Below are 17,456 nucleotides of genomic sequence, written 5' to 3' on the forward strand. Positions count from 1 at the left end.
AGCTGCATTTCTGAGCGTACTGTGTCGCATTGTCGCTTGGTTTCTACCTTTCCTCGTTTTCTGCGCGCTTTTTTAGGGTTCTGCAAATAGCGATGTGCTGTAAGAAACTCTCTAAATACCAAATATTTCGCGTTCACCCATCGCGCTTTCGTGCCTTATCCTCATCGTCACTTTTTTTTTTAATTGTCGTCATCAGAATCCCAGGCACACAAAAGCGGACGACCAGGTGGAGGGGTTCTACGTGGGCTACCGCGAGCTTTCCAGCCTAGACGCGTTCACCTTCAAGACGTTCGACGCCTCCCCGCCGCTGCTTTTGGCTCCCACCAGCCACGACCACGCCTCCGGTCAGAGCGAACTCGGGGCGGCCGGTGCGGCAGCGGAGCCACCGCCCCACCGGCTGAGCTACGAGCTCACGGGATTACGCCGCTCCACGGAGTACGCAGTCACCGTGCAGGCGTTCAACGCCAAAGGTGCCGGACCCCAGTCGGAGGTGGTCAGAGTGCGGACCTTAGATTTTGGTGAGAAATCGCTACCAATATTTCATCGTTCGCTTTTGCTGGCCGAAGCACCATCTACGTAGTATTGGCATTTCTAGATACTTGTGTTGCATTTGTGCTACTAGCATCTGAGTGTCAAGATGGGCAATAGTTATTAGGCCGCTAGCCGAGGGTGTACTTGTGTCAGATACGCTGCAGGAGTGCTTCAATATTCGTGATCCCGGGGCAGAGCGAAATTACCAGCCCATTTTTCAATCAACATCGTCGAGCTTATGAGAATTTCTGTGTTTGGCCTAAATACTATATTTTGCTTCATATTTCTTTCTGGTCGCGTGTACGTTTTTAAATACTCGTAGCGAATATGACTAGCAACATCTCTAGCAGCAGTCTAGTTGGAGCACAGCCCGTGCATAGTGCAAGCGTTTAGCCATCCTTTAAATATGCATAATTTCTGTTTGGTAAGAAGCATTATTGACTTAGGCTGTCTTTTCTTTCTGGTGTGTCTGCGGATTGACGCTTTAGTTACACAAAAGCAGAGCCACCTTAAACGCCGACTTGTACAGTCACTAGCGCTTCCGATAAATCACTGGCGCTGTCCGCTTAATGGGTAGGGCTGTTATGGGACAGTTTTGAAGGATACTATGTTATAAAGTGAACAAAAGATTGCCGCTGTCAACTGCTCGATACTTGAAAACTGCCTATTTTGCCTGACTGCTTCATCGCTGACATAACAGCAACGTATCTTAGACGATAACATCCAGTAAATACAACCTGCCGTACAAGAACCACGTCAATACTGCCTCAGAATGACGAGTTACATTTTTGAACATTTTCTGCGAACATACTGAGAGGAAAATAACGAAATGACAGAGGCCGTCCGTGCTGCACAATGTAGTCTGGTTTGTTGCGAGCGTGCACCAATCTTCAAGCATTGCCCAAATCTTTGCGAAATCCTTATCCAAAAGCACATTTTAGTGCATCCACCGAAGAGTGATCATTGTACAAGCACTATGCACACACACCCTCACACCATGACAGTGACGATGATGAATGCAATTTCCGCCACAGTATCAGCAAGCGCGAATCCTTCAATAAGCTTGCCATTGGTTATCCACGGTTGGTAGTGATGGCAAATAAGAACTTTCTTCGTGGTAAGCGCACATCGGCTTTCATTCGCGCTCAATAACGTGTGTTTTCACATCTCGCGCACCTCTCTATTCAGAGCTCGTTCTTCATAAATGGGCGGGGCGGAACCGGTCAATATCACCCCGTCCACCATGCTGCCCAGCCGTCATTCATTAATCGTCGTCTTCGGCGAGCCCTCCATTAAAGGCGCCCCGAACTAGCTACGTGAACCCCTGTGGGCACGATATTGCTGTCGTCGTCTCCTGAGCACTCCGTCTCTGTCCAGAGGAGCGTCTCTCCATAAGACGTCTCCTTTTGAAAGCGCCGTCGCTCTTCGTCTTTCCTTCCCGCGGACGCGTTGTTTCTTTGTGGGCACCTTTTTTTTCGCTTACTTTCTACTTCCGCACACCCTTTCCGCCATCTGACCTCTCCATGTGGGACTGCTGCAGACCCACCGGGTGCCCCACACTTGCGGATAGGCGGAACTACGGCTCGGTCCATATCCGTCAACTGGGAGAATGAACATCTTCAGGAGGCCCCAATCACGGGTAAGGAACAGAAACTAATGAAAGTATATTTCTTTTTTTCTTTTCTTGGTCCAGCAGTTCCGTGCTATCCTTCGGTGAGTTCATGTGGTCAGCTCATGCATAATTTACTAGCCAAAATATTTTTTTTTGCTTTTGCTTAGGTAGTTTGCTACGTTTACCTGCTATATTTATCGCAATTTCGTCCTCTTGACGACGGTATAGAAAACACCCTTGAGTGTACGAGCAAAAATATTTTCGTTGCTGTTGGAAAAAGCTGATTATTACATCTCCTTAACAACTCGAGCCTATAGATAGCGAGAAATGTGTATTTTGACTTAATAAAAATGCCGCGAGTTTTTTAATGTGGAGGACGTCAGCCTTATGTGCAAGTACATGCTCTGGTATTTTCATTCGGCTTTATCGGACAGACCCTCTTTTTTTCATTTTCTGACTACAGCATAAAGCAGCGTACCGGCAGCCTTCACAAAAAATAAAGGACCGCTAATTTTTGTGCGTCTCTAGTCTGCGCAAGTAGGAATAACGGTAGCGAAGTATCGGGTTTTGTTCCTGTCTCGGCAGCCGCATTACTACGGCCATGCTTAAGAACTTGTTACCGTGTCTCGCACTGCGGCTTGCTTCATAATCAGATCGTGAAATTGCACGTAACCTCTCACCCCCCCCTCCCCCTCCCACACACACGCCCACCCTAAAGAAAAAAGAAGTGTGAAGAGCAAGTACGAACGTATGATTGTATCGCCCTCAGGCAACGTTTTTCCATTGCAGGCATTTACTCTCCTCTTTGTGGGCAAATAACCACATACGGCGTAATCATTCAGGGTCTTGAAAGCGCGCACTTTCGCACGAACTTTTTTTTTCGCTCAGCATGCGGCAGCACACGTTTTACATAGGGTATTAGTGGCTATTACTTTCTCCTACTGAGCGCAAGGGTACCAATGGGTATTGTATCCGTGACGGCTGCCTTCCGGTGAATGCTAGATGTGCAAAATATTCATGCCCTCAATTTAAATGCACGTGTTTAAGGACGTGTCACAGATCTTTACCATATCGTTTAACTGCAGAGAGAGAGAGAGAGAATGAAGATGAAAGGCAGGGAGGTTAACCAGATATGAGTCTGCGGTTTGCTACCCTACACTGGGGATGGGGGATAGGGGTTAGAAAGATGACAGAGAGGAAAACGAAAAAAAAATAAAAAATAAAATAAAGTAAAAAAATAGGGATGCGCACACATAGAGACACACACACAAAAGGCGTTCCAGTTAAAGTCGTTCACACAGGCCGGTAGATCGCAAGAAGCGCAAAAGCGCTTGCACGGCCTTCTTCTGTGAAGGTAGGTCCTTTCGATGTTGTAGAATTCTTTTTTCGGATAGCGGTTGGTCGTCCAGTTGGTCAAGTTCGTGGCTAAGGCATACCCTCTGTGGACTGTACTGCGGGCAGGCGCACAAAATATGGCCAATTGATTCTTCATGGCCGCAGTGGTCATAGGTTGGTGTGTCGGTCATCCTTATGCGGAAGGCATAGGCTTTAGTGAAGGCAACGCCCAACCAAAGTCGATATAGCAGCGTGGCATCTCTACGGCGAAGCTGTGATGGCGCTCGAAGACTTAATGTTGGATCAAGTGAGTACAGTCGCGTATTTCTTAAATGTGGCTCATTCCATTGCGACGCGGTGCACTGCCGAGCAAGTAGGCGGAGCTTCCCTGCCGCGTCAGTTCTAGAAACAGGAATTGGGAAGTGGCGCTCCTCAGTATGGGCTGAGCGGGCAGCGTGATCCGCCCGTTCATTGCAGATAATCCCACAGTGACTTGGAAGCCACTGGAAGGTTATTTCATGGCCTGCATCACTTATATGGTGTAACGTCTCTGTAATATGGAATATTAGCTGTTCGTGCGGTCTGCGTCGTAAAGGTGACAGTAGAGACTGCAGTGCCGCCTTCGAATCGCAGATTATTGTCCATTTGTGTGGCGGTTCGTCACCAATGTGATGAAGGGCAGAGAAACTATGAGAAACTGCAGAGTTTCTCATAGTCAGGTAGACCTTCTAGCGGTAACACCTGACTGGTTATAAACACTTTATTGATAGCTGAAGTTTCATTGCAAGAGCTTAGTGTAGCCTATCAAAGGCGCCGTAATAACGGGCTCCGGAGTAATCTAGATCACTCATCTTTGTTAACGTGCAAAAAAGTTTCTGAGTATGTGAGCATTATTACATTCAGCTTTCACTGAAATACCCGCCGTGGTTGCTTAGTGGCTTGGTGTTGGGCTGCTAAGCATGAGTTTGCGGGATCGAATCCCGGCCTCGGCGGCCGCATTTCCTTGGCAGCGTGGTGTGAAAAGACCCGTGTACTTGGATTTAGGTGCACGTTGAAGAACGCCAGGTGGCCCAAATTTCTGGAGTCCCCCAGTAAGGCATGCCTCATAAGCGGATCGTTGTTCTGTCATATAAAAACCTATATCTTTATTTCTTCTCGGAAACCGGGCCATTGAACCCGCTAACCCATACGCAGGAGCATAACGCCGTAGCTGTCGATCCACTTTGTCAGACTCAGTTTTTACGTTTAATCAGTTTGAGCATTGCTGGCATCTTTGAGTGGCTTCACTACTTGGAGCAGACGTAAAACAGAGACCTCTCGGATGCCTATAGCGGAAGTCATCATTAACAATGGCCGTCGGGGCTTAGCTCGCGGTATTTTTGGCAGGCCTAAGCGTTGTTGCTGTGGCGTATCATCTAGCACACACACCCCAAAAAAAGCTAAAGCAGATGAGGCGCTTTTATCGGAACATTACGAGGGCCGAATTTGTGACTCCGAGCAGTTAGCCAATACGCTGAGGACTTGCTTCACTCAGCCGAGACTGTTCCCTGGCTTGTCGGTGCTGCTGCAGGTTTCTCGTTGTACTACAAAGTGGAAGGGAGCGCCGGCAGTGAGTGGCACGAAGTCTCTGTACCGCACGACCGGCGGGCATTCACACTAACGGACCTGCAGTGCGGCACCGAGTATCTCGTTTACATCCGGGCCGCCAACCGCGCCGGCAAGGGACCCCAGGGGGAGACGATCAGCGTGCGGACCAACGGAGGACGTGAGTGTTCTGTGGCGCTGTTTAATTCTTGCCTTATGTAACTCCTGAAATTCACCAGATGTCACACTTCAGGGCTTCGTGTGACCCCAAGAAACTGCAAAGCTTCTTGCGCACCTCGAGCTCTTTGCGGTCTGACAGAATTAGGTTACCGAAGTGAAGCAGTGGCTAAGGCCCAAATAAAATGCAGCCTCTGCGCGCTTTGCCTTTATTATGGGTAACTCATTAATTCGGGCAGAAAATTTTCAATAAATACAAGAAAATAAGAATAAACAACCGCAATTGTGCTTATATTGGTTTGTTATTGCCGAAGCATAAGTAGCAGCCCCAGCTACACAGGTATCACTTCATGCGGGGTTTGTTTTTGTAAAGAAACATTTTGGCCTAACTGTAACATACATCATAACCTGGTCGATTTGTCCTATCACTGACATGAAATTTCCACTCCGCCATCCAGGAACCACTGAACGCGACGTGTGATATTCATAAGAAACATGTATTAGATAATAGATGGCGATCACATGCAGTCGCAACATTTTGTCAATAGACCGAAGTTTAAGATAAACGGCTCAGTTTCCGTGTAACACTGAAGGAATGTTTTTTTTTTTTATGACAAGTAGTACGAAAAAAATATAAGATTGAAGCAGTATAATTGAGGCCGTCTGAACTTGCTTTGGCAGGGCCAGTGGAGCCTGACCCAAGTCGTTTGTTCGAGATCAACTCGACGTTCGTGGTGCTGCACTTAGACGCATGGGAGAGCGGAGGCTGCCCGGTCTCCTATTTCGTCGTCCAGTATCGACCCGAAGCGCGCACCGCTTCTCCTCTGTCCACCTCAACCGAGTGGACGCTTCACTCGAACAATGTGGTACCGCAGCAGCAGCTCGTGCAGCTCGCAGACCTGGCCCCGGGTTCCTGGTACACGCTTCTCATGTCGGCCCACAACGACGCGGGCTCCACTGAGGTGGAGCTGAGCTTTGCCACGCTCACGCTGACGGGAGGTGAGCCCAGGCATTTTACGTGTGTTGTGGCGTGTCGTTCAGAGAGGCTTATGAAATAGCGTGCCCGGAGGCCTTGGAAATTTTATGATGATTTGCTGACAAAAAGGGTCGACGAAACAACGAGAGTAAAATAAAGACATAAAAGACGTCCTGCCATGTTCGCCAACCCCGTGATATTTTCGGCAGCATCTTTCTACATCGGCATCTTTCCAAGAAAATGCTTCTCACACAAGGCACTTATCGGTTGCACTCGGCTTGCCATCCTTCAGGGTGATTCTTTCATGTCAGTTTTATGCGCTCACCGTCTTGTAAGATATCAACTAGATGAGCAGAACGAAGGTGACATTTTATGCTCTTCAATAAAAATTATGCTGTCCCGTTCCGTTTCGCACCCACTGAATTATGTAGACGAGATTGACCAGGTGGCGTTACTTGATTACTGTATTCGTATATGTGCTCGAAAAAAATGGTTTAAGCTGCTGAGTATACTATCTAAGCTCTCTCGGAGTTTCGTGATAATTATCACTGCGGAACACTGCCTGCTACAGACACTGGGGTCGCAGGAACATGGAGAGTCGAATTCATCAATAGTGGGGGAACAGTAGAAGCCTCAGCGTAGAACAGTTATTTTCATAAGCAGATTTGTCTTTCCCGTGGTGATATCGTCTTCACCCTTCCCCAGACAAGTCACCTGGTCTAAGGGTTTTCACCAATCTGATGCCTCCCTCCTTCGGCCACGGTTGGTTGACCGCTGCTACCGCGTTTTAAATAGTATGGGTCAGCTAAATACTATGTTAAATACTATGTTAAAATACATAGGTAAATACATATGTTAAACTACTATGTAAGTTAAATACTATGTGGATCAGCTTCTTCAGCTACGCTGAACTCAACAGCTCGACGAGTTCTAGACGAACGCCTTAAGGAAGGAAATAGTTTGGCAGTTATTCTCTTGCATACCACGGTCGTGATACTCTCTTCAACTTCTCTTTGATGAGCACTGAAAAGAGCAAGCAACAGAGCTTCATTGCATCGTGCTTGCGCGCAGAGCTGCCTTCCCGCAGCTACGAGCTGCTGGACCCCCAGGTGACCTTCTACCGGCACCTCACTGTGACTGTGCCCATCGTGAGCGCCATTGTGGTCCTGGTCATCGTAGTGGGCGTCGTCTGTGTCATCCTGCGGAGACGCAATTACGACCCTCGCCAGCGCATCGGTGATGGTACTTGAATCTGCTTCATATCACGATTTCTTGCTGTGTTCTTAGTCGCACTGAGCTAAGCGTAGATTCACAGTGTATTTTTTTTTAAACGTATTGAGGACACCGACATTACAACGTTCCACATTCTAGGATAAAACTTTTTTTCATTAAGAGGAAGCTTTCGCTGACTACATGGGAAAGGAGAAATCGTTTTTTCTTTGTAACCGCTGCACGAAATTCGATGAAGTTTCTTGCATTTGAAAGAAAAAGTTAAAATCTGGCGACTGCCGCAAGCGGATTTTTGTATATAAATATTGACAAACAGCACCATGTGGCTAAGACATGTCTTCGCTGTAATTCAGGCTTCGAGACTGCAAATGCTAAAGAACAATTTATTTTCTATGCCTTTAAATGCAACCGCACATGCAAAGGAACGTGTCACGCGAAGCCGCTCTACTCCAAGTGCTTGTCTGTAAAACCAAAATACGCCGAGCTCTCCCCCTATTGATGGTGCCACGTTTTTTTGTTCACTGAAGTGCAATGCATGCCGAGAGATGGTGCGTCTCTGCTCATGGGTGAACTCGGTCACTTTAATGGTCGCAGGAATGGTGGTTGCAGAGTGCTGTGACGCCAACAAGGGGGACTTGATGCTGGCCGTGTCTCACGAGTCCCAAGCGAGGGAACCCGTCTACTACCCTGCGCCTTACACCACGCACAACAGGAGTGGCGCGGCTGCTGGCCCGGGAAGTGGTCAATGCAACAACGTAGCTGGATCCCGGGAAAGTGCCGGGGCGGACGACCCTAAAAGCCGCACATACGACGTGCCCTATCCCATCAAGAGAGTAGGTCAATATACAAGCCCCACTGCACTTTTTACTTCTTTATTTGATTCAAAACTATAGTTCGCCGTTCTTTAAAAGTTACTGAAATGACTTTACCATCACGGAGCTGCGTCGAAAAGTCAGAAACACGAATCCCGATGTCGTGGCTTGAGTTTGCAATAAATGTGAATCGCCGACAGCTCCCATAACGCTGCAGTCAAAGTATTCGCCAAACGCATGTCATTTCGCTAATCGTAAGACAAAAGAGGTCCACAATAATTTCTACACGGTTGGGGACCGCGAATAAAACGGCTGATATACAATTACGCTTGGCGCGGAAGTAGTCAGAAGCTATGTGCACTTGCGAACCATGTGAGGCGTAAGCGCGTTCTCTTGTGAAGCCGCGTGTAAGCATGTGCAAAAACATTAATTTTTGGTGTGATAGCAGCGAATTACCATCACCTAGCTTACGGCTAAGAAGACAATAGTATCAAGGATACGTCGGCAAAGCACGATTAAAGGTACAGCACCCATCATCATATTCTGAAACTGACGACAGTATGCCTACCGGTACACCGTTAAAGAATCAGTTATTGTAAATTTCCCTTCACTAGCACTGCACAATTCAAAATTTTGAGAATACAAAGCCCACTACGTCGACGTCATGCTTGCTTTTCTTGTATTGCAGCTAGAAATGTGGGAGCCAAGTCCAGCGGAGCTGGTGACATGCATGGAAGTCTACGAAAAAGCAGGTATGCATAAGGTAACCTCGTCTTCATAGAGAAAGCTTGGTTTTAGTGAGTTGGTGTTAAATTTTCACATACGGCACGAATTGGTTATAGAATGCAACCTAATGCGGTGAAGTTACAGTAGCTGTCCCCTTTTCGCTTTCTTTTACTAGTAAACAAGAGAATGAATATGCTCTACATTTGGGTGTCGTTGTCGAATGCCTTGTGAAGATCCAACGACTTTCATTGAAGAGCGCTTCGAGCGTGCAGGACGCTTCTTCTTTTTTAAAAATCTTGACCTCTAAAACCGGAAGGTGAGGTCTTGACTGCCTGGGTGTGGCTGGTAGAAAACAGATAGCTTCCAGTGTGTTTTGACTTTCGTTTGGCGTGTTTGTCTGTACGGCCGTTTCTTGGGAAGCCTGTGTGGTGCGTCAACAAATTTGCATTTATTAGAGAAAATGCCCGTTTAATGCAACTTGTTATTCGTGTCTACTCTGTAATTCTTGCAACGTTTATTGCTCCATGTATTACCAAACCAACATCCCCGATTTTTTCTTCTTGGTTATCTTTATACATTGTGTATCCAAGGCACGTGATGCAGCTCCTTTAAGTTCGCGAAATAGAAGAATCGGCATTTCGGGCCGCAGGTCCGGCTGTAAGCTAAAGTTCCTATGTGAGACTCAAAGGGCATTCTTGTATTTCTCAGTGTTTCAAATGGCGAAAAATATTTCTACAATAAGAATTGACTTGCCATTCCGCCCCTGCGAAGGTTGATACCCGGTGAAGCTGCTGAAAGCCGCCACTACAACTGCTGAGGGCGTATGCAATGGTTTATTGGTTTAGGGTATAAGTAGTAAAGGTAATTGAGAGTAATTGTAGTATTGAGAGTAATTTTAACTTCGGCAGCGCCACTGGTCATATTGCCGTTTCCTTTCCTTTTGCCGCTACTCGTATTCACGCTGATCCTCGGGAGTCCTAGCTATGTATTGCCTACCCATAGAGGTTCTGCAACGACAACGAAATAGTTGCTAGTCTGGTTCTTTTGTACGTGAAAGGTCAGTGACGTCACTCCTCACGTCGCAAGCTGCCGACACCGGTGCAGCTTTGGCAACCGTAATCACTACCGGGAAACATCGGCGAGGTCGGCTACGTGCTTGGCATCGTTATCAGGAGCGCCTTATTATCAATGATGTAGTTTGTATGCTTGTTTTTTGCTTGTTCTATATGGAAACGAATGTTGTGCTGTGTGTAGTTGCATATATATATATATGTATATATATATATATATATATATATATATATATATATATATATATATATATATATATATATATATATATATATCATAAGAAGCAAACAAACACTGACACCATGGACGACATAGGGGAAATTACTTGTGCTTAATAAATGAAATAGGGAAACGATAAATTAATGGAAATTCAAGTGGATGAAAAAACAACTTGCAGAGAGTGGGAACCGAACCCACAACCTTCGCATTTCGTGTGCGATGCTCCACCAATTGAGCTACCGCAGCGCGGTTTCCCCATCCACTTTCTTGGTTATTTATGCGTCCTAGTAGAACCCTGGGTGTGTTAGCCAGCGCCACCACTCACAGACCTTGGCGGCGGACGTGGAACGCCCTTTTTGCCGCAGGCGTCACGAGAACATGAATTTTGATATGACTAATAAAAATCGGGCCCCTCGGTTAACGCCCTTCCTTCTCGTTTGTATATATGTGCGTGTGTGTGCAAGTGCGTGCGTGTGTGTGTGTGTGTGTGCGTGCGTGTGCGTGCGTGCGTGTGTGTGTGTGTGTGTGTGTGTGTGTGTGTGTGTGTGTGTGTGTGTGTGTGTGTGTGTGTGTGTGTGTGTGTGTGTGTGTGTGTGTGTGTGTGTGTGTGTGTGTGTGTGTGTGTGTGTGTGTGTGTGTGTGTGTGTGTGTGTGTGTGTGTGTGTGTGTGTGTGTGTGTGTGTGTGTGTGTGTGTGAGTGTGTGTGTGTGTGTGTGTGTGTGTGTGTGTTTCGTGAGGATGCATCGCGAGAAGTCCCTACTAACTCGAGGGTGACAGCGTCGCTGTAAAAAAAAAAGAAACTGTACGCCCCAATGCATGCAGGCCAAGAAGCAATCTACAGAAGCTCGCCGTTCCACATATCGAAGCCGAAGGCGCGCAGAACGAGATGGAGGGACGATGGTGACAGGTAAGTCGCGCTTGTTTTCCGAACACCGAATTCAGACCTAAATGTTACGAAAAACTGGTATCACAGAAACAATAAATGTAATTATGTATTCCAAAGTGAGAAAGTAAAAATCAGAATTTTTGAAAGAAAACTTAGTGGACGTGGCAACCGTATCACTCCCGCTCGGTATCTAAATGAGGTAGTTTATCCCGACATGTTTATTCTTTGTAAGAAATAAGCAAGATACGACGCAAGCCAGCACGTTGGCTGAAGGAACGTCTGATTGAGCTCCTTATTAACTCATGATAAAGTAAATCACGCCTAATATACGCAATGTTTTCATGCCGGTTCAACTGCGAATATGAAAATATCAGTTTCCATATCATTCCAGTACACAAGCACCAGGTGCTTATTACTTGTTCAGTAGCAGTGCACAACTCTTTGCCTACAGGTGGTGAGCTGTACTTTCTTGTTAGCCCTGCTACAATTCCCCTACAGAGAGGAAGGTTAGAAGACTTCAGTAGGAGGCATCTTTGAATGCGAAACCTCATATTTTGCTCGAGTTTGAACATATGAATGATGACATAGCTTTAGGATACAAGAGGTATTGTATGGCTAGAGTACGTTACTTATTATACTACATTTGTATCTAATGCTTGGTATCCAAGGTTACGAAACTTATATCTTGTAACTCAAGAACTTTCTTGATTAGGCGACAGCCGGCAACACGGTCTGTGTTTGCAGCTCGGTGGCCATTGTAGCATTATATTTTTTTCTTCGACTGCATGAGGCCACTGATTTGATTCCAATGGGTACTGAGAGAAAAAGGCTCCGTTTATATAGATTAAGATCAGGTTAGACAAACCCTGTGGACGAGAATTTACGCGGAGCGCTTGGCCATGTGGCTTTTGTCATAGTGCACAGTACAGCGTTGGAATTTCAAAAGTCACTGATTAGTCCCAGTTATCATGCCTGTGGTACTCCGGCATTAATCATCATCTATAAGAGCAGATGGAGTTGAAATTCTTGATGAGAAATTGTTGAAACAGTGCCAAATACGCGCCTTCAAGCTCCACTTATACTCCCGGCCCTTGACCCCTTGACACGGGCAGAAGTTCCGGGAGCGAGGACAACGACCCTGAGGACCTGCTGGACGAAGAGCGTGGTGGCACCATCCCTCAGACGCTTATTGTGCCTCTAGACAAGTTCTCGTCCTGGGACCTCGACGCCACCAGGGAGGACACGATTCCTTCCTGTGAGTACCTGTGTGACAGCCATTCCGCCATACTGTTACACATTTCACTTCATCTGCTAGGAGACAGGTGGACAAAAAAGTATTTTTTTTTCTCATAGGGCTGCTAGCGGGCACCGTTGGCTATTTTAATTGTGCGTGGTCGACCTAGATAACTTGTATTAATTAGGCCATCTGCCAACAATAAAAACTCGTGAATTAAGTGATAAAACCGGGAATGAAACGCTGCTTTCGGGCATATTACCCGTCACTACTGCTATAACAACCCGTTTATGCTTCCGTAAGAAGGATAGGTACTTCACTTAAGACTGCTGCTGAGAAGCCTCGCAATAACAATCATAGTTCTGTCTTGCACGCGGTACAGCTAACATGTGGGGTCTTACTGATCGGTAATCGCATTAGGGGCACGTTGACGAACTTGTACTAGCAGGGCAGAGATATACTGCGCACCTTGGCAAAGCCTTATTGTTTGCTGCAGCGCAGCATTGTGGAACCAGCTAGCTTGCACTCGGAGAATGATGGCTGTTTTCTCTGAGATTCGGACGTACACTTCTGAGTATTTTCTGCCGCAATTGTTCTGTCCTGTCTTCTTTTTCTTTTTTACCGCAATAAAGGAAGTAGAGCACAATGAACATTATTCAAGAGCACAATAGGTAGTTACTAAGAACAGATTATAAAGAAAGAAGTATTAGGTCAGCAGAGCTCACGTCTCAGATGTTCACGTGACACGTATTGCAAGTATAGCTTTCTATTGCAATTAATGTTATTTGCTAGGCTTACTTGAAAACTCAGAGGAAAGATTGCATTAGACATTCTTCCATACGCAGATTGTGTTTCTAACCACGCATCATACTTAAACGCACGCCAGCCAGGGCAAGGCGCTGGTTCTAACCACTTGTGTTTTTAATCAGAAAATGGCCGCCAATTGCTGGCTAACGTTTTTCACCGAGCCTTCCTCGATCACTGACAAAAGACACTTTCAATTTGCATATTACTTAAATGACATGAAGTCGTTACGGAGATCAGTCTCACCTCAAGTACTCTAATGCCGGTGCCATATATACCGTTGCAAAATGTAGTCCTAGCAGAGTCAACAATAATTGAGATATCTTTGTCAAACGACGACTGCAGCGTTGGCTTAGTGATTGCGCACTCCATGGCCTCGCATGTGAGAGTTACTGGTTTCTAAACCCGTTGACGCCGCAAACCCATCGGTTATTCTGGGACGACGACGAAGTGTCTTTTGATACAGCGCTGTTCTTTCTAGCTGCGCCTTATTTCTGTGAAAACCTAAGTTCATCCGCTGGTCTTCGCTCCCTGCTCGGTCGTAATGGAAGTGGACGACCCCGCACGTCTGCCGGCGATGGCGGCGTCAGCGGCGGCCGCCTCCAGGAAGCGGATCGGTCAGCAGAGCGACACCGACAGCGAGGACACCCATGTCTACTCTCTCAGCAGTGAGGACACTTCCGATGACGACTTCCAGCTTGTGCAGAGCCGCAGAGCGAAGAGAAGGAACACCAGGACGTCCTCATCGTCAAGCACGCAAACAGTGAGACAGCCGCAGAGGACGGACGCCAATACCATCATATTTGTGCCCCTGCTTCCCAACGTCAACATGAGGCTACTTAACAGGCAATCTGTGTCGATGTCACTGGAAGCCCTGGTGCCAAACGAAATATCGGACATTCGAATGAACACCCGAAAAAATCTTCTGGCGGTTGATGTCCAGCATGCGGCTGCTTTGACCACTCTACGCAGCGTAACGGACCTCGATGGCATTCAGGTGCGCTCTTACATCCCTCTGGGATCTGACGTAGTCACCGGTGTTATTTACGACGTAGACGTTGCTATCCTTAATAACGACTTGCCGATTCTTATCAAGCCAGTCAATGATGAGGTCATCGTTGATGTTAAGCGGCTAGGCAGTTCACGCTGCGTGAAAATAGCATTCAAAGGTAAATATATACCCTCGCATGTTAAGGTGGGACACTTCAGACATGCAGTGCGGCCTTTCATTGCGAAACCTCTTCAGTGCCGCAAATGCATGAAACTGGGACACGTGAGCAGCGTCTGCGAAAATCAGGCAGCATGCCCCCGCTGCGGAGAGCCCCACGCTGCAGATAAATGTGGCGCGACTGTAGTGAAGTGTTCCAACTGCGGAGGATCACATGAAGCTTCATCGAAGAAATGCCCACATATTAAGAAGGAAATGGCCATCTTGAAAGAGATGGCGAGAGATCATTCATCTCATCGCGAAGCCGCCGAAAAAATCAGGAAGCGACGTTCACGTCGCCGGCGCTCCTCAAGGAAGGCTCCTGAAGGAAGGCGCATGCCACTTCCTACGACACCACCTCCTCCTCCACCGCCCAGGCCAGACAATGTGGACAGGACCGCGAACAGCAAGTCCACTGAGAAGACCGCATCTGCCGAATCTTGGCCGGCTCTACCGAAACGACAACATTCACCAACAGACACACAGCAAGCTTTCGCTGGACAACCCCCGACGTCTACTGTCGGCGATTTGTGCGACCACGACAGGCAGGTGGCTGATATGCTGCAATCGCTAATTAATACAATGCGCATTATACTGAACAAGCTGCAAACACCAGCAGCTCGAAGCGCTCTGCAAATACTGGATGCACTAAATCCAGTGCTTGCTAGCATCGTTTAAGCATCATGGCTCGATCAACAGTCCCCTTCCGCACTGAACTTAAAAGTGCGTCGATTTTTCAATGGAATGCCAGGGGTCTAAGGACCCGTATATCAGACTTTCGCCAATTCATTTTCACACATCGCTTCCCCATACTGGTCATTTGCGAACCAAATACATCAACTCCACTCAGACTGTCCGGTTATGAATCTTTCGTCTCGTCCACATGCGGTGCGAGCACGAAAGTGATCATCTACATCCGCACGGACTTAACATATGTCGCTAATGCGATAGAGCCTCATGACGACAACCAATATGTCTGCGTAAATGTCCAAAAGAAGAATGTGTCATTTACACTAATTGAAGCCTACATATCCCCAGCGGGTCACTTTGACGGTGAACGACTAAAGAAAATATTACTAATGAACAATGGCCCCTGGGTTATCACAGGTGATTTCAACGCGCATCACCAGCTATGGGGAAGCACTAAAATTGACTCCAAAGGCAAGAGCCTTGCCTCCTTTGCTGCCGACCATGATTTGTGCTGCGTGAATGACGGCAGCCCCACATTTCTGCGAGGCACGACCTACAGTAGCTGCTTGGATTTAACTTTGGTGTCACGGCGCTTTGCCTCGAGCGTCCAATGGTTTACAGACATAGAAACACATGGAAGCGACCATATTCCAACATACATAAAGATTAGAGGAGTTGAGCAACGCTCCTCTACTGCCTTGCGTACAGTTGATTGGTCAAAATTTCAGAAGGATATGGATGACACATGTCGGGAAGGCCTCTCACACACTATCGAAGAAGCAATCGCAGAAGCATTGAAAACATCCATCTGCTCGCTTCCAAGGTCAACAAGGCGAACAGACTTGGACATGGAACTGGAGAGGCTGCGTGCAGCACGCCGACAAGCGGAGAGGAGGTATCGGCGCACGAAGTCCGTCTTGGATCTGAGGGCTTCACGACGCATACAAAAGAAAGTCCAGCGTCGCATGGATAAATTGGAAGATAAGAGATGGAAAGCATTCTGTCAGTCGCTTGATCCCCGCAAATCGCTCTCGCACATATGGAGAACGGTTAGGGGTCTTCGCTCATCTCCGCATCAAAGGAAGCCCTTCGCTGCTCTGGCCCTCTACCAACTCCGCTCGGAACTTCAAGTGGCTGAAGAGTTCTGTGCACGGGTTGCTGGGTCCGTGGCCATCATTACTGACGTAGCATTGAATGACATCCCTGAGGCACGTGTACCAGAAATGAACGTGCTATTTTCACTCGAAGAGCTCGATGCTGCGTTGGCGACCTGCCGGCGTTCTTCGTCACCAGGACCTGATGGCATCACGTATGCTGCCCTATGCCACCTTGGACATGACGCACGTGATGAGCTGCTCAAATACTACAATGAATCTTGGCAGAACGGCGCCGTTCCTAAACAATGGAAATCGAGCCGCTTGATCCCCATTCTGAAACCTGGAAAGTCTCCGCTTGAGATCTCATCATATCGTCCGATAGCGCTTTCGAGCTGCGTCGGAAAAGTGATGGAAAGGATGATTCTTGCTCGATTGGAATGGTACCTAGAACGATTCAACATCTATCCGGACGCCATGACAGGTTTTCGTCGAGGTCGCACGTCTATCGACAACGTCATCGACATCGTAACATGGGTCCAAAATCAAAAAAGCCTCAAGCGCCTATCTGCGGCACTTTTTCTGGATATAAAAGGAGCATACGACAACGTCGCCCACGAGGCCATACTAAACTCACTTGAGGCTGTTGGAGTTGGTGGCCGGATGTATCAATGGATTCGGGACTATTTGACTGAGAGGCGTTTTTTCTTACAGACCGAAGACGGCCCAACTTCAGACCATTCCATCTGCCGTGGTGTGCCGCAGGGTGGAGTGTTGAGCCCTATTTTGTTCAACCTCGTCCTGGTAGGACTAGCGGATTACCTACCGCAGACAGTACATGTCTCAATATACGCCGACGACATTTGCATCTGGGCCTCTGCGGTGACTCGCCCTCAGCTAAGAGCCAGGCTTCAGCGGGCGGCAACCATGACGGCTTCTTATCTCCGAGAGCAAGGCCTCAGTGTGTCTACTGAAAAGTGCGCATTACTTGGTTTTACGCGGAAACAAATGTCATGGTATCCTGTTACGATCAATGGTCAAGCTGTACTCTATGTTAAGACGCATCGCTTTCTGGGCGTCATCATTGACCGCAACCTCTCGTGGAGCCCTCACTGCGTCTATCTGAAGAAGAAGCTAGTCGCCATTGCTCAGGTCTTCCGGTTTCTATGCGGGAAAAACTGGGGTACACCAGTCCATTCTATGTTGCAGCTGTACAGGGTTTTGTTTCTCGGACTCCTTCGTTACAGCCTACCAGTATTGTCAAATGC

General features: G+C 47.4%; 1 protein-coding gene across 1 annotated transcript in view; it reads left to right on the forward strand.

Annotated features, from left to right (window-relative positions):
• LOC126536327 (cell adhesion molecule Dscam1-like) overlaps positions 1-17,456 on the forward strand; it is a 305,377-nt gene that overhangs the window by 284,235 nt on the left and 3,686 nt on the right. The window contains exons 18-26 of the mRNA XM_050183248.3: positions 197-518; positions 2,072-2,170; positions 5,049-5,243; positions 5,921-6,238; positions 7,287-7,457; positions 8,040-8,278; positions 8,946-9,009; positions 11,096-11,180; positions 12,272-12,414. Of these exons, the coding sequence (XP_050039205.2) occupies positions 197-518; positions 2,072-2,170; positions 5,049-5,243; positions 5,921-6,238; positions 7,287-7,457; positions 8,040-8,278; positions 8,946-9,009; positions 11,096-11,180; positions 12,272-12,414 (1,636 nt within the window). The remainder of the gene's footprint in view (positions 1-196; positions 519-2,071; positions 2,171-5,048; positions 5,244-5,920; positions 6,239-7,286; positions 7,458-8,039; positions 8,279-8,945; positions 9,010-11,095; positions 11,181-12,271; positions 12,415-17,456) is intronic.

The sequence above is a fragment of the Dermacentor andersoni genome, chromosome 4, assembly GCF_023375885.2.
Source record: "Dermacentor andersoni chromosome 4, qqDerAnde1_hic_scaffold, whole genome shotgun sequence".
NCBI classification, from domain to species: Eukaryota; Metazoa; Arthropoda; class Arachnida; order Ixodida; family Ixodidae; genus Dermacentor; species Dermacentor andersoni.